Here is a 16722-nt window from a genome sequence, read left to right on the forward strand (position 1 = left end):
TATAAGTCTATAACATTGGCTGTTACTATATGAATTCAATACGATGAATATGAAATCCTACTGCTCCAGGATCCTTGTGAGAAAAGTAGTTAGTGAGACGAGAATATTGGTAAAGGACTTGAGTAACTCATTGCGCGTCATATCATTATCAAGCTTGTCGGGGAGCAACTACAGAGCAACACTTGTCAAAGTATGCCGCAAACTGACAAAGCCAATTGTTTGTCATCACCCTCTTTTCTAAAATTGGATGTACGCATAAGGTAACTATATATCTCATTTCTATAATTTTGAATGATTAATGAGACATCACCATACTCTTGAACGGTGTAAGTGGCACAGCGAAAAAGGTAATTTTTGGATTTTGTGAGTAAAAGTCGTAGGCTGCAGGTAAAACTTTAATTGGACGACTTGGGTTTTATGTGAGTTGAAGTCTATTACCCTGCCTGACACCATAGATCGTCTGCAGCATTTGGATTTCTAATGCCATCAATTCTCTTTCATCGTTGATATCACCACAAATGTGTGTGCACAAAAACATTGATGATCTACTTTGATTACTCTCTGAGCATGGAATTTCTATTTCTAGGTTTACCATTTGGTTCCGTTCTTCACTGTACTCGGTCAGAAATGCATATTGAATACCATTTGAAATCAAAGTATGTCACAGCAAATTGATAAAGGAAATATGTGTAGTTGTCATTCTATAAATTGAAGGTAGAACACAATACACCCAATATGATTTCCTATGATTTATGATATATCAATGTTAATATCAGTTATTGTAATATGATGCATCAAGCATAAACTTCTTTACATTACATACCTGTTGTTCGCTATTCTTTTCAACTTGGGCTCGGCTGTTCTTCTGGTTTCCTGAAAGTACAATGCAAATTTGAATCAGGATACACAGTATAATTATTTGTGTGAGTAAACCAACACATAGGTATTAGTATATATTTTAGGGTTAACAAAACAACTGGATAGCAAAACAGTAGTTATAAGATACTTGACCGAAAGGGAACAAATATGCGACGTATTGTAATTCCCTTACAAGCATGGAAGGCTGATTGGTGATTGGTTTCCAGTGAAAAAAAAATCAGATGAATCAAAGGTACACAGTAACGATGAGGCCGTAGCACTGTATTTCCAATGAATCTTTGCATGTCAGGTTGCGAAATTATACATTAACTGAATAGTAACTTCTACAGAGTAAACTAAGTGCTGATGATATGGGCAATTCGTCAAACATATAACATGCACATATATGTTGTTCGTTCCCTAGGCCATCACAGGCATGAATGGCTGCCGTGCATGATAAGATGGAGGTGCCGTGGACAATGCAAGAGGGAGGAGCAGGAGGCTCGCGGTTGTTAGGCTGACATTATGCTTAGTTGTTGTGCCTCCTCTTATTTTGGCCATGCGTCGCGGGCGTGCCCGATCGGATGTGACGTCGGTAAGCACCGGGAGAAAGAACGGTGGAAGGTAGGGGATGGAGTGCGGTATACTTGCAGTCTTGCACCATGCCCATGAGACGCTCGCCAGGCGCGTGGGAGCCGCTGTGGTGTTTGTTTACTCCAGCAGGGAGGCGACGACCAGGTTGGGGACCAAGCGGAGGGCAGCAGCGACCTCCAGCCGGTGGAGAGACTGAGGAGGAATCGAAGGGCAGCAGCGAGATATTGAATGATGAATTTGAAGGGAATATCTATAGTAAATCATGGATGAAAAAGGAAATCAAAATTTAAGAGAAAGAAATTACCTGGACAATCTGTGGTGGCCGGATCCCAGCCAAGAGTCTGCGACGGCGGCTCTCTGCGATGGGGAAAAAGTTATATGGAGTGCCTCATCTGGCCTCCTCGCGGGCGACAGGGAGCAGCACAGCGATGGCTGCCGCTGTAGGTCGTCTCCGCGAGGACCTCGCGGCGGGGCGCCGCCATCCGAATCTGCAGGCCGGCCGCGCCAAACCCGGGGACGCGCCACATCGGGGTGCAGCTCACCGCGCGGAGCAGGAGGAGGAAGGCGGCGCCCGGGCCGCTCTCGTGGATGCGGGCACCCGCAAAGAGCCCGCGCTGGGGCCGTGACGCCGGGGCTGGGCCTCGCGCGTGCCTTGGCCGCGTTGCCCGCAAGGAGCTGCATCGGAGGATGGAGGCGAAGGGCGGAGGCCGAGGGTGGAGCCGCAGGCGGAGGTCGCGGCGACGCAACGGCTTGCGAGGTGGAGCCGTGCGGGCCGCGCTGCTGGGGGTAGACCTCGCCCATGCCGCCGTCGGAGCGGGGCGGGGCGGAGCAGGAGCGGGGGCGGCCGGCGAGGCGCGTGAGGAGCCGGTCGGGGGCGGGGGCGAGGGTGGGTCGGTGGGGGCGGCTTGGCCAGCCGCCGGCCGTTGTTCGCCGGATCGACGGCCGAGATTTTTGTTGATGACGTGGCCACGCTCGCCGCATAGTTTTTGGTGCACGAATCGTATTAAGAGATTTTGAGGTTGAGAGAGGAGAGGGTCGCGCGCCAGCGGCCCCAGGCAGGCTGCGGGCCTGTGTGTGGATTGGGCTGGGCCTCTTCCAAATAGAAGCAGGCAGTGCAGGCCCATACATCTGGCCCTCACAAGTTGATCGTCTTCTCCCCGCAGCGCGCTGCGCGCTCTGCTCTGGACACCGGGTTCCTGGCCGCGTAGCCTGCTTGCTTGATGGACAGCAACCCGGGTGTCACCGCCTCACCGGCTTGGGCCACGACCCGGTACGGGCCACCGCGCAGGGAAAGTTGCGAATGTTTCAACGGTGACCTGTCCGTGAGGCTGACCAGCTGATCAGCACGAGCGCGATAGAAGGCGGCGGTCGGCCGCCCGTCCGCGCGCTCAGTGGATCAGCCGGCGGGTTTGGGTCTGTTTAGTTCGTTTTACATGTAAATGTAAAAAAATTTTGCGTGAGAATCTTATCAATTTGAAGTACTAAATGAAGTCTATTTACTAAAACTTTTTGCATAGATGGGTTGTAAATCGCGAGACGAATCTATTGATGCTAATTAATTCATGACTAATCAATTATTAGCGGATAGTTACTGTAGCATTACTGTTGCAAATCATGGATTAAATAGGTTCATTAGATTCGTCTCGCGATTTACAGCCCAACCATGCAAAAAGTTTTGTAAATAGACTTTATTTAGTACTTCAAATTAGCAAGATTTCTTCGCAAAATTTTATGTTTACAGTTTTTTTTATGTTTACGGGGTGGAACTCTAAACAGGACCAAGACCCTAACCAGCGCATAAGAGCCACTTCGCGCTTTGGTACCATGCAAGTTGCCGCGGGCTACAGGCTGCAGCAGGGCCGTGTTTCGCGTACTAACAATAATAAATCGTTAGGAAGAAAAACGCGAATTCCTCTGTCCTTTGGGCTCTGCCTAATAAAGGCTTATAGCTACGAGTACAAAAACATGTACGTCACGCTGTCAGTGATGATTCTACAAGGTGAGTGCGCGCGTGATACAGTCAAAATGATGTTGAAAAGAATCAAATAAATGAACAAGGGTACAAGTCTATCAACCGTACCATTTCTACGTAGAGCATATTTTTATATTTGTGCTATGTTGCCAATGACGCGTCCGTATAACATTTCTTGTAGCCAGCATACGATAAAACAATATATATGGCTTGAGCCAAAAGTTACAAGGTATGCCAAAAAAAAAATCTTAGCTCGACTGTAGCCAACATATAGTATAGATGTGTGTAAAAACACTAATCTCGAGCACAATACACCTCTGCACATATTTTTTTACAATAATAATCAGTGAATGTTTGGACCAGAGTCGATGGTTTTTTTTCTCTCCAGAAAAATACATACCATGCTGACTTGTAATTTCTTCCATTAGAGCATCTTCAGCAATAGCTCTCAAATCACAGCTCTCATATAGCTTTTGGGGGCTTGTACCCATCTCATTCCCTCCAAATAATACATCCAACTCCAGCAGAAGCCCTCAATTTTAAGCTCTCATCCAAGTCTAGAGGGGCTGATGAGTGGGGCCCACGGACGGAGGGCTCCCTAGAGACCTCCCAGTCCTAGGGGTGGAGGGGGAGATTTGGAGGCCTCCCTAGTTCAGGGACTCAAATAGAGGGTCTGCTAGAGTTATTTTTTTGATTTCACTATTTAAATTTGAGATAGAGGGTTTGATAGAGAGTCTGCTAGAGTTGCTCTTACAAGTAGTCCAGTAGCTTAACTTCAAAAGTCCAGTAGCCCATACCAATAGCAATAGCGATGTGACTTTCCTACTGTCACCGCACCACCTTTCAGCCCTACAATCCCACAGATAAAAGGCCCACGGACGCATCTCCAAAGAATTCCCCCTTCTTCCGAAACACACTCACGCCGTCACGCTTCACCCTAGTCCCTCCCAAATGGCGGCGGCCACCTCCTCCACCACCACCCACCTCGCCGTCGCCCGCAAAACCCTAAACCACGCCCCCTCCGGAGCCCCAGGCCCCGCCGCCGGCTCCGTCTCCTTCCCCGCCGCGCAGGCCCCATGCCGCCTCGCCGCCTCCGCGGGCTGCCGCCGCACCGTGGCCGCGAAGGTCGCGTCGCCGTCGGTCGTCGGCACCGCCATGCCGTCGCTCGACTTCGAGACCTCCGTCTTCAAGAAGGAGAAGGTGTCCCTGGCGGGCCATGAGGAGGTCTGATTTGTGCCCCCGTGCTGTTGCCTTCCGTCCCGTGGTCCGTCGGGGATTAGTTCGAGCCGTCGGGCGAACCCGCACCCCTGTTTGCTGACTTTGGTGAGTTTATGTTGCAGTATATTGTCAGGGGTGGGAGGGATCTGTTCCCGCTGCTGCCGGAGGCGTTCAAGGGGATCAAACAGATTGGCGTCATTGGCTGGGGCTCGCAGGTTAAAAGTCTGCAAACTCTGTTCTCACGGAATGATCCTTGTTGTCAAGTTTGCTTGATGGTATTTTTGACTTGTACGAAAAAAAACATTATACGCTAGTAGACTAGTATTACTTGCTTCCAACTACTAATGCCAGTCTAGCGCACTACTACAGCACACATCTTCTGATTTGGCTCCTGCTTTTTGGGCTCGAGTGTTACAGGGATAGGGCTAGTGTTACTTAATATTAGATATAGTTTGGTTTAGTAGGAGCGGTTTTGGTGTTGCTATGTTTGGCGTGGGATGCTGCGAATGCCTCTGTTATAGAAATGAGATAGGATCATAAATAGAACTATGCTTTGCCTAGATGTTACAATACATATTTGCTTGATGTTTCCTTGTTATAAGTTATAGTTGTTCCCCATCACGAAATTTTCTATTGATCTTTGGGCATGATCTCTTCCATTGATAAAACAATATGCAGGCAATAACATAGCCGGTGTTAATTTTGCAGGGTCCTGCACAAGCTCAGAACTTGAGGGACTCACTTGTTGAGGCAAAGTCAGACATTGTTGTTAAGGTTAGGCCTTCTTTTGCAGTCTTCCCGTGCAGCATATCCTGCCCTGATAGATAAGCTTAAAATTTATCACAGGACTTAGCTCTAAATTGTTACTTGAGTAGGCCATCAAATGTTTCTTAATTTCTTCTTGACTCAACTTTCCATAGGTAGTAAAAATAACTGCTGGAAATTATGGGTTTGTTAACTGGTATCTAAGTACTTAAACAGTTCTTACCTCTCTGATTCTGTTGTTTTGGTTTCAGATTGGTCTCCGGAAAGGTTCTAAATCTTTCGAAGAAGCCCGTGCAGCTGGATACACTGAAGAGAGTGGGACTCTGGGTGATATATGGGAGACTATATCAGGCAGTGATCTTGTATTGCTTCTGATATCCGATTCTGCTCAGGTTTGTTTCTTCGGTGATTTGTATGCTCATATACTGTCTTTTCTGTGATCATTCTCTGGTATAGTGCTGTCATTCTATTGATTTAAATTATATTTTAATTATATTACTTTGGAATGAAGCTGATTCTTGCTAATCATACTCTGATAATTTCGATATTGTTTGTGTCTTAAAACAGTTGTCCGGTATTGTTTGTGTCTTAAAACAGTTGTCGGGTGGCATAAATTCCTATATGACTCACTATATTCAGCGTGGTCATTCTCTAGCTAATTCTATGGCTTGCAATTGTTTTATCTTAGCAGCACTTTTGTTTCTTGGGGAAAAATGAATGTTTTTGTTAGTTTGTACATATTTTATGCTTGCTATTCTTTTGGTTCTCGTTCCAGCAAATTTTGCTTCTCTTGTTCTACACAATTTTTCTATGAAAATTTGATTTACAGCATTTTGATACTATGTGCAGGCAGATAACTATGAGAAAATTTTCTCACACATGAAACCCAACAGTATTCTTGGTTTGTCACACGGATTTCTCCTTGGACATTTGCAATCCCTGGGCCTAGATTTCCCTAAGAACATCAGTGTGATCGCTGTCTGCCCCAAGGGAATGGGCCCATCAGTTAGAAGGCTTTATGTTCAGGGAAAAGAGATAAATGGTGCTGGTATCAATGCTAGCTTTGCTGTTCACCAGGTATGTTACGCATGGGTATTATTGGAACAGTTTACTATTTAACTAGTTTACTTTCATAAAAGAACACATGCTATTTTTGTTTGTTTCAATATATATTTTCGAATCTCTGTTGATGTCCTTGTATTGTTCTTTGCATTTAGGATGTTGATGGAAGGGCTACAGATGTAGCTCTGGGGTGGTCAGTTGCTCTAGGTTCCCCTTTCACATTTGCTACTACTCTAGAGCAGGAGTACAGGAGCGATATTTTTGGAGAGCGAGGTGATATCCACTTTCATGTTTGCCTGAATAAAGGTTAGCAAGCCGCACGACTAATTATTTATTATGCAGGTATTTTGCTCGGTGCTGTTCATGGCATGGTGGAGGCTCTTTTCAGGAGATACACTGAGCAAGGAATGGATGAGGATTCAGCATATAAGAACACTGTAGAGAGTATCACTGGAATCATCTCTAAAACTATTTCAAAGAAGGTACGTGGAGCTTTTCTTATCTTTCTAATGTCTCTTTTCATCTTTTATGCTTTATACATTCCATATCTTTCCATGTTACCAGGGTATGCTTGAAGTGTACAACTCCTTGACCGAAGAAGGAAAGAAGCAGTTCATTGAGGCTTATAGCGCGGCATACTACCCATGCATGGACATCTTGTATGAGTGCTATGAAGATGTTTCTTCTGGAAGTGAGATTAGAAGTGTGGTATTGGCCGGGAGGAGATTTTATGTATGCTTTCTTATCCAGTTCAAAATGCTAAATCATATTTCTTTCATGGATATCCAATGAAACAATAAAACATCTGACTCATCTGATTTTCTTCCTTTTTATAGGAAAAGGAAGGGCTTCCTGCTTTTCCCATGGGCAATATTGATCAAACACGTATGTGGAAGGTGGGTGAAAGGGTGCGTTCAACCAGGCCACAAGGTGACCTTGGCCCATTGCATCCCTTCACTGCTGGAGTGTATGTTGCATTAATGATGGCTCAGGTTGGATCCTGAATCCCAAAATTGAAAATAGGATTTTATCATACATTGATTGGTAAAATGTTACAATTTATTCTATTTTGTGCCCTTTCAGATTGAGGTCCTTAGGAAGAAGGGCCACTCTTACTCCGAGATCATCAATGAGAGCCTGATTGAGTCTGTGGACTCGCTGAACCCATTCATGCATGCTCGTGGGGTTGCCTTCATGGTTGATAACTGCTCCACGACTGCTCGCTTGGGATCAAGGAAGTGGGCACCGCGTTTCGACTACATCCTGACTCAACAAGCTTTTGTTACTGTTGATAAGAAGGCACCAATCAACCAAGACCTCATTAGCAACTTCATGTCTGATCCCGTCCATGGTGCCATTGAAGTCTGTGCTCAGCTGAGGCCCACCGTCGACATCTCAGTGACTGCTGATGCAGATTTTGTGCGCCCAGAGCTCCGGCAGTCTTCCTAAAGTTTGTATCGATCTGCAGTCCGTCTCTGGTTAGGTTATATAAGGGTATTATGAGTGTGGGCGTTTGAGCTCTTATTAGACCATGTATTACTGCTGTTTGCGAACAGGAAAAGTAAACTCTCTGAGTGTAGGACAACTGTTGTGTGATGCACTGAACTTATATTTGGCATGAATCAAAATAAGTGGTTGGTCTGAGTATCTGTTTCACTATGCCCTTTTCAATGTGGATGCTTTAGAGGTGATCAATGAAGATCGTTGTGATCTGTCCGCGTTGAATATTTCTGTCGACGATACTTCATTTTGCTAAATTGAGCTGAACTATTTGAGTTCTAGTGAGAGGTTTTTTACGGCACACAATATGATCATATATTACCATTTGAAAAGGACTTGTATGTAAACATCGGATGGTCAAAATTTGTCTATAATAGTGCAACATCGATTAGTACTATAAAGGTAGTATATCTAGGTAGGATAAGTAGTATAAGGGTAGTAGTATGAGGTACTATAGGCAGTGGTCTTATTGTGCGCCGTAAAAGTTGTCTCTAATGAAGCGAGGGTCTATGTGGGCGCATGAAGAGGTCTTGGTGATCATTTGTCACATTCTTTCATCGCTTTCAGTTGTGACGGAATGGAAGCCCGAACTATTTGTCAGCGATGCTGCAACCCCCCTTTTTTTTAATTGGTAGGGACGAGGGCAAGCATTGCACCGGCGACATTGCCGGCCCTTCGGACTAGGCAATGCAGACAACACTGCCTTGGGCACTACCGACATGCTGCATCGCTCGGTCATCTCGCCGCCGAACATTCGGACGCTAAACTCCTAAACCGCAACGATTATTTCGAGGTCCGTCACCACTCGTTCGTTTGGCGTCTCCTGATGATTCGCGCCCTTATATAAACTCTCAGCAACCACACGCAAATCACATCATCGATCAAGCGATTTCCAGCAGAGCAGGTAATAATAACTGAAGCGACCTTGCTGATCAACTGACCACCAAGCGAAGCGAGCAGCCATGGCCGAGAGGGAGGGCGCCGTGGTGAAGAAGGGGCACGAGGAGGGCCTGAAGATGGCGGTGTCGCTGCTGGAGGAGTTCGGGCTCCCGCTGGGCCTGCTGCCGCTGGCGGACGTGATCGAGGTCGGGTTCGTGCGCGCCACGGGGTACATGTGGATTGCGCAGCGCAAGAAGGTGGAGCACCAGTTCAAGCTGGTGAGCAAGCAGGTGAGCTACGACGTGGAGATCACGGGGTACGTCCAGGCGAAGCGCATCAAGAAGCTCAAGGGCGTCAAGGCCAAGGAGCTCATGCTGTGGCCGCCCGTCAACGAGATCTCCGTCGACGACCCGCCCACGGGCAAGATCCACTTCAAGAGCCTCGCCGGCGTCACCAAGACCTTCCCCGTCGAGGCGTTCGCCGCGGGGCAGTAGCCGCCGCGCGCACCCCGCACGGTGCCTGCTCGGTCGCACACGTCACGTACCCTGCTGCTTGATTTGCCACATAATTTTATAAAAGAAAGGCGCTAGACGGCCGAGGTTAGCGCGATCAAGAAAGAAGATGGATTTTTACTGTTTTAATCACGAGTGTGCTTTGCGAGGATGGATTGCAATATGAACCTTAGAGTTGTTTGACAATGGAGAAAAAACGTGAACACTACTTTTTCTTTGAGAAAAGAGTTGGATTTTATTGATATAATACTTTTACATCCGAGCCCCTGACATAAGTCCACAAGAAAAGTAGCCGGTGCTCTTCGCCGTCTCCGACCATTGCTGTTGCATCCTGATTCTCCTCCATCTACCCGCTAGAATCTCATCTTAATATTTTGCACTGTGCCGCCAGTTTGACCGGGACGCCCTTGGTGCTCCTTCTGTTCCGCTCAATCATTCTGGATCATCCTAGGCCCCCATCCACCCACCCATTCATATGGGCCGGGGCAGTCCGCTCCTACGCCTCCCGGGCCTGGGTTAAGATATGTCGGGCCGGCGTGGGCCACCTTTATGCAACGAGGTGGTATGGGAGGCGGGTCCGTTAGAGTAGCCTGGAGCTGGAGGAGGCTGGGACGATGCCAGCGATGACCACGGATGACGACACCTCGTGCCCTCGTCCTTGGACTTGCCTTGCGCCCGTCGTCGTTTCCAGTCAGATCATTAACCGAGCCGCGTCTAGCGAGTAGTGATCATTAGACCCGGCGCCGACGGCCGGGCGCTGGGTGAAGTCCCGGCCGAAAGCGTCGGTGCCCAGCAAAACCGCACGTCGCGGGTGGATGCGAGCACTACCCCGGACGGATGAGTCCCGGCCGGCTCCCACCAGCCACCAGCTGTCCAGCTCCATCCGCATCCGGTCGGCAGGCTGCCCCGGAATTACGGGGGCCCGCGATCGTCTCCCGTCCGCGCCACTAGTACCGGGCACCGGCTACCTCCATGAGTACACGACACGCTTGCTCTCGAAGCCATGGATGATCAATCCATTCCATGGCATCCTAGCTATAGTAGTGCCATCAAGCCCTTGTTTAGATGCATAAAAATTTGGGTGTAAAGAACTGTAGCAATTTAGTTTGTATTTGGTAATTATTATTCGATCATGGATTAACTAGACTCAAAAAATTCGTCTCGCAAATTATAAACAAACTATATAATTAATTATTTTATTTATTATATTTAATATTTCATGTATACGTTCAAAAATTTAACGGGCAGTCTTTTCAGCTCGATCTCGACTCGGGCTAGGCTACTCCTGTTGTTACGTACGGCCACCGTCGCGGTTAAAGTCGTAACGTGTCCTTGGAGACTTGTAGTTGTACTGTGGGCCAAACCGTCGCCTCCGCGCACCCACGTTATTCTCGCGGGAGTAAAAAGCTTCAGGTTAAAATCTTGTGTCTGCTGCGCCCTCCCGGTTTCTGCTGTAGTGCCATGCACCCCACGAGCCACGGACGAAAATGGCCCGTCTGACTTCGGCAGCCGGTGGGCCACGCTCCCCCGCTGCCCATTTACTCTTTCGCTGGGCTGGAGCTGGTGGTTGAAGTGGTGTGAAAGAAAAATATTATTAGCTGATTGGTACTCTGTTCGGCAGCCGTCAGCGCAATAGTGTTTCTCTCACACCGCTCCTAGCACCAGCTTCCAGCCACCAGCCAGCTAATAATATTATAGGCAATGATCTTTGCATGTAGCATGGGCCCACCCCATGTCGGAGCGTGTTTGTTTGAAATCGAGAGAATTCCGTGCAGGAGCCGGGAGGTGCTACTGCTGGACTGCTGGAGCAGCGGCGGCGACTATGGAGCAGCAGCCGTCCAACAGCGACGTACAGCTCTCAGCCCGTTTAGTTATTAAAAATTTTCACGCGCTACAGTAATTTGTAATGTTTGATCACTAATTTAGAGTATTAAATGTGAATAACTGATAAAACTCATTCCATAACCCTAGGGTGAAATCGCGAGACGAATATAATGAGCCTAATTATGCAATGATTAGACAATATTGTACTACAGTAACCAACCTCTAATAATAGATTAATTAGGCTTAATAGATTCACCTCACGATATCCCGTCCATCCGTGTAATTAATTTTATAATTAATTTATATTTAATACTCCTAATTAGTGATTAAAAGGTCCCATTTTAGGAACTAAACGGCCCCTCTGATTCGATTTCATAGGAACCACGTCGGCCGAGGGCCGAGGGGCGTAGACAGGCAACCGGGAGCCCAGAAATCATCCGTCCTCAGCAGCGCGGGCGCGCGGTGGTCGCCGCTCCCACTCGCCAGCCACGCGCGGCGCGGCGCGCGGCGCCACCGCTTCTTTTGTCCGGCCCCGGCGCCATCAGTGCCGCGATCCACCACCGTCCATCCATCGATGGTGGGGGCGCGCCAGCTCCCCACCCGGTCCCGGACGCGGACGCCGCCGTACACGGCCATCCACCTCGCCGCCCCGCGCGGGGTCACGCCGCGCGGCGCTTTTACTCCCCGGTCTCGTACGCGCCCCAGATCTGGAACTGCAAACCCCGCGGCAGGTAACCCGACACGGGACGTGATGATCTGATTGGATTCGAAATGGCCGGGGCGACCTTTTCGACAGCTTGCTGCTTGCGTGCGCCAGCCAGCAGCCAGAGTACTCTACTACTCCAGAATCAAATGCGCAGCACTACCACAAGCTGCTGCCGCGGGCACCGGCCTTTTCTCGATTGTTCCTTTGCACGGCGCCGACCGACCAAAGAGGCGAAAGAAGAAAAAGGAGTAGTCACGCCGATCGACGACAGACAGAGATTGTGCGAGATGAGGTCTCGGACGATTCCTTGCTTGTCAAAAATTTCCCCCTTTTTTTGAACAAAAAGCAGGGCAAAACAAAACGAATCTGTGCACGGTTACCGGCGATTGCGTTTTGGGACCCGAAATGTCGATCCGTCTGGTGGCTAGGCGAGGAGCATCTGGAAGAGCATGTCGTTCCAGATGTCGATGGGCCCCGGGAGGCACCAGTGGATGCAGTCGTTGTAGAGCTGCACCTTCTCGTTGAGCCAGTGGCCGTAGCGGCTGGGGTGGCCGTCGGGGCGCATCAGCATGGCCGCCGTGGCGTCCATGAGCATGAGGCGGCGCCCCTTGTCGCGCGCGGCCTTCTCCGCCGCCCGGAACTCCTCCATCTGCGCGGTGTAGAAGTGCAGGTCCCGGCCCTCCATGGCCGTCTGGTTGGCCCGCAGCGGCTGCGTGCGCCGGCAGTCGCCGCCGTGGTCCCACGTGCCGTTCTCGAAGTGCGACATGGGCGAGAGCATCCGCACGACGACCCGCGCCCGGAGGCGCTCCAGGTCGTTGATGGCGCGCAGCGCCACCCGCCACGCGCGCCGCTGCGAGTAGTAGAGCGTCAGGTCCGGCACGCCGTACTGGCGGCTGCAGAAGCTGCACCCGACCAGCCGCCGCTTCTCGTAGAAGAGGGACGGGCGCGAGAACCAGTTGGCCGCCGACACCAGCACGTAGTCGAAGCGCGGCATCTGCGGCACCCACTTGTCGTCGGGCTCGTCCAGGTAGAGGCTCCAGTGGCCCGTGTGCGCGGGGCCGTCGTGGTCGGGCTCCCGCGCGCGCACCAGGAACGGCGACCAGAACATGCTGATGGTGAAGTTGTACGCCCGGTAGTGGTACACCTTGTTCTGGTCCGTCGGGTTCGCCGACACGTCCTTGGGATACGCCACCTGCAGCATACAGCCTGGTGATATTGCTGGCGATCGAATTCAGTAGCTAGTAGTAGCTGGTTTTGCGAATTCAATCGGACGCTGGCTGCAGCTAGCTAGCTGCTGCGAATTCAGGCAGATACGCACCTGGGAGAGGAGGCAGAGCAGCGACTGCATGTGGTTCCTGGCCAGCGAGTCCCCGACGAAGGCCAGCGACTTGCCGCGCGCGAACTGCAGGAACTGGAGCGGGTCGAAGCGCGGGAGCTCGCAGCCAGAGGGCCGCCACCGCCACTTGAGGAACCCCAGGTCGGGGCGGCCGTACTTGAGGCAGTTCTGGTGCTCCTGGATCATGTGGCACGTCTTGTGGGTGTAGTAGGGCGCCTCGGGGTCGGGCACCCACTCCCCGCGGAAGATGTCGCAGTACTTCATCACGCTGACCACGGGCGTGGAGGAGGCGAGCTTGGCGGCGCGCGGCGCCACGCCGACGCCCGCCAGCCCGAAGTACTGCGCGTTGGTGAGCACGATGAGGATGGCCAGCGCCGAGAAGTAGACCGGCACCGGCCCGAACAGGAACCGCACCACCCAGTGGAGCTTCATCCCGCTAGCTCCTGCTACCAATCTCTCTCTATCCGTCGCCGGAGCCCTCCAATAATCCAATCCAATCGACCCCCCTCTCTCCTCCTGCTATGTATACCTTGGCTTTACCTAGCTTAGCAATCTGTCGCCCGCCCGCTCTCTCCGCAAGCGATTCTGCGGGGAGCAAAGCAAAACGGGCGCCGGCCACGGCGGCGAGCTCCGGAGCCGGTGGTGGCCGGCCTCTCGGCTCTCGCTCAACGCGAGAGAGAACTATGAGCTGAGCCTGAGAGCGCTATCCATCCACGCCGCCGCGCCGCGCCGAAGCCCTTTTGCCCCCTCTCCTTGAATAGAGCCGCGCCGTGGCACGCGAAAGCAGGCGAGTAGGTGCGCGACCGGTTTCAATAATACTGCCAGGTGGGGCTCGCCGCTCCGGGGGAAGGAACATGCCCGTCCCTGTCAAATATTTATCGTCGCCTAGTAATAGGCCAAGGCGTTAAGAGAGGCCTCCCCCGCGTGACCTCCCCCTGCTGAGTGTTCGGGTCGTCGCTTGCCTGCCCGCCACTTGCCGAGCTGGAGATCGAGTTGGCCGCCTCCGGCGAGTGATCGGGTCGTGCCCCGGCACCAACACGGCACCAGGCCAGGCCTGCAGATCTGAAAACGATCGTGTTATCCTGCCTGCCTGCCATGTTATTGTATCCTTTTTTACGCGTTTTTTTAATACTTTGGTTGTACTGATGTTGGGGTGCTGCTAGGGGTGGTAATGGGTCATGGCCCTAATGGCCTATTCACAGCTCAATAATGCCCTTAAAATTTTTAGTTCAAAAATATATATGTTTAGAGCCCGGCCCTTTTAAGGCCCGATCCTTAGATTTTCTAGTTCAAAATGTTGGGCCCTTTACCACCCCTAGGTGCTGCAGAGGAATGGACGAATGCGAAGCGGACGTTCTGAGGAGGATAAACAAAGGGAGTGGGAGGGAGGAACAGCGGTCGATGCGCGCGCCCGCCCATCGATAGAAAAACAAAGAGCGGTTAGTTTTTGTGTTTACGGGAGTGGGCGCCGTGCGCGCGCGGTTTCAGAGGGAGGATGTTGGTTAGCATGTTCGTCCGGGTGGAGTTTGAGGGAGATTGCGAGTGCGGGGAGATGCTTCTGGTCGGCCTCGTCTCGGCTAGAGATGCCAACCACGGGAGAGTTGTGGCAAGGGAACCGTGACCCTGACACGCGATTAGCTTTAGCTCCGAGTAGCCATAGCGGAGACGGGCGTCGCTGTCCGTCCGGGGTCGGCGGGTCGCCTCCTGATTCGAGCCGGCGCGGGGCGGCAGCGGACGTTAACCCCGAGGCGGGCGCGGGCACTGTCCGTGTGCCACCCACCATATGGCGGCATGGAGCAAGCGATCAGCTCCGCGAGCTGTTGCTTGACATGGGGCAGAACCAGACGTGCACTCACGCATGTGCAACGGCGAGAACCGTGTGAAACCAGCGCCGTGCCGGCATAAATCGGAGCCCTGTGCGAAATTCTGAAATGAGGCATACTAGACTAATCATCTTTATGTTTTTGGCTGCCAGAATCATATTTTCTAGATAGATTTGGAAAAAATATGACTTCAATCCATTATTTTCTAATATAAAAGATGAAAGAATAAAATTATAATTAATCCATTAAAGACTCAAATGATACAAGTATATATGTATATCAATACAGTTGGGGAATTAAAAGAAATATTTATTTACTTTCTCCTTAAGCCAGTCAATTGCGTGAAGAGTTGAAATTACAGACCTGCCGTTATTGAATTCTCCGCCTGCCCTGGAGCCGCCAGCCGGCTGCTGCACCCCCATCGCCGTCGCGAACTCGCAATCATGGCAGGACTCCACGGCGACGGCGGTGACGGTAGCGTGACAAGGCGGCAGGTCGGTTCATGTTCGTCGGCAGGGCTGCAGGCATATGGCAGGAAAGCTGGGAGCGCGCGGGGTTGGGCAGACAAGGCAAGGGGGATCCGCCGCGCCCGAGCCGCGTGCATCGACCTCTCCCGTTTCGGCCGGTCCAACCCGCGAACTAGCAGAGGCGGCGAAGCAGGAAGGCGAGCGAGGCGGAAAGCTCGAATCACCATTTCCGCCGCGCGCGCGCCCACTGGGCAGGATGTGGCTTGTACGGGGCACCGGGCAGCGCGAGTCCGCAGTTGTGCGCGCGGACGCCATCAATGACTCGTGGGGATGTTTGTACACGGCACATGGGGCCACGGGATCCGGCGGACGGCGACGACATGCCTGCATGGTTGCAAAGCTAAACAAAAACAACGTGCATGAGCAGAGGAGCACAGAGCCACAGACTGAGGTCTCAACACTGTGCGTTCTTGTTATCCTGCGAGCGTGAGGCGGACCCAATCCCGATCCATGAAAGATGGGATAACCCTGCTGCTCTTTTTTTTTGTGCTTAATCCTGTCTAGGCAGAAGATCTGGATCGGATTAGGCTGAACCCCACAGCACGGGCGATCGACCGATCGTACCAAGCTGTCTAGGCAGTACGAAGCTGCTGGCGACCTGGCGTGGACTTATGCTCACAGTTCACAGACGGTGGAGTCAAGTTGTGCGCACTTGCGAGACGATTTCGTTTGCAGTAAAAAAAATCTTCCAAATTTGGGTCTTTGGGAGGGGAGGTAAATGTTCAGGGGCCATGAAACGCATGCGTGTTACAGCCAGTACTTGCATGCTTCTTGAACAAAGTGGAAAGGTATTGGTCACTGGTGCAGTACCAGTGAAGTCCAGCAGCTCGATCAGCTGCCTGCTCATCTCACATCCCATGGCCATCAATTAATAAAAGAAAAGTAAAAGAAAAGCGAAACAAAGGAGGAGAAAAGATGATGCTCTGGGCCATCTCCGGGGTCGGGGTGTTTGAATTTCGATGGTTGGGGTGGTTGCAGCCTGGTTGCAGCTTGCTGCCCCGACCCGGCAGGCGGCAGCGGCGTAAATTTCCGAGCCGGTACCGGTACCGTCAATGGTCACCACCACATGGGGGCCGCGGTGAACTGTTCCTGCACGTGGACCTGCCCACGTCTAAAAGTTACTATTAGTACTCCTAAAGCACGGGT

General features: G+C 51.1%; 3 protein-coding genes and 1 long non-coding RNA gene across 4 annotated transcripts; 2 read left to right on the forward strand and 2 right to left on the reverse strand.

The window, feature by feature from the left end:
* Positions 1 to 676: 676 nt before the first annotated feature.
* LOC120672357 lies at positions 677 to 1880 on the reverse strand. The gene is made up of 3 exons (XR_005674101.1): positions 1757 to 1880; positions 1506 to 1644; positions 677 to 873 (listed from the first exon to the last, which is right to left on the reverse strand). It is a non-coding gene; the product is annotated as an uncharacterized LOC120672357 (long non-coding RNA).
* A 2435-nt stretch (positions 1881 to 4315) lies between these two features.
* LOC120672868 (ketol-acid reductoisomerase, chloroplastic-like) lies at positions 4316 to 8116 on the forward strand. The gene is made up of 10 exons (XM_039953473.1): positions 4316 to 4648; positions 4765 to 4857; positions 5351 to 5416; positions 5659 to 5799; positions 6257 to 6484; positions 6625 to 6742; positions 6812 to 6951; positions 7034 to 7201; positions 7306 to 7461; positions 7553 to 8116. The coding sequence occupies exons 1-10, from the start codon at positions 4376 to 4378 to the stop codon at positions 7916 to 7918; spliced, it is 1749 nt and encodes a 582-aa protein (XP_039809407.1). The 5' UTR covers positions 4316 to 4375; the 3' UTR covers positions 7919 to 8116.
* Positions 8117 to 8806: 690 nt separating this feature from the next.
* Positions 8807 to 9454, forward strand: LOC120676983. Its single transcript, XM_039958327.1, has one exon. The coding sequence runs from the start codon at positions 8932 to 8934 to the stop codon at positions 9340 to 9342; it is 411 nt and encodes a 136-aa protein (XP_039814261.1). The 5' UTR covers positions 8807 to 8931; the 3' UTR covers positions 9343 to 9454.
* Positions 9455 to 12168: 2714 nt separating this feature from the next.
* Positions 12169 to 14081, reverse strand: LOC120674208 (protein trichome birefringence-like 19). The gene is made up of 2 exons (XM_039955351.1): positions 13209 to 14081; positions 12169 to 13082 (listed from the first exon to the last, which is right to left on the reverse strand). Exons 1-2 carry the CDS (start codon positions 13656 to 13658, stop codon positions 12315 to 12317), a joined length of 1218 nt encoding a protein of 405 aa, XP_039811285.1. The 5' UTR covers positions 13659 to 14081; the 3' UTR covers positions 12169 to 12314.
* Positions 14082 to 16722: the final 2641 nt, after the last annotated feature.

Source organism: Panicum virgatum, chromosome 5N, assembly GCF_016808335.1.
Source record: "Panicum virgatum strain AP13 chromosome 5N, P.virgatum_v5, whole genome shotgun sequence".
Classification (NCBI taxonomy): Eukaryota; Viridiplantae; Streptophyta; class Magnoliopsida; order Poales; family Poaceae; genus Panicum; species Panicum virgatum.

Coding starts and splice junctions, on each gene's coding strand:
- LOC120672868 (XM_039953473.1), top strand. CDS start 4,376: ATGGCGGCGGCCACCTCCTCCACCACCACCCACCTCGCCGTCGCCCGC. Junction 4,858..5,350: donor TCATTGGCTGGGGCTCGCAG/GTTAAAAGTCTG, acceptor TTAATTTTGCAG/GGTCCTGCACAAGCTCAGAA. Junction 6,485..6,624: donor CTAGCTTTGCTGTTCACCAG/GTATGTTACGCA, acceptor CTTTGCATTTAG/GATGTTGATGGAAGGGCTAC.
- LOC120676983 (XM_039958327.1), top strand. CDS start 8,932: ATGGCCGAGAGGGAGGGCGCCGTGGTGAAGAAGGGGCACGAGGAGGGC.
- LOC120674208 (XM_039955351.1), bottom strand. CDS start 13,658: ATGAAGCTCCACTGGGTGGTGCGGTTCCTGTTCGGGCCGGTGCCGGTC. Junction 13,083..13,208: donor TGCTCTGCCTCCTCTCCCAG/GTGCGTATCTGC, acceptor TGTATGCTGCAG/GTGGCGTATCCCAAGGACGT.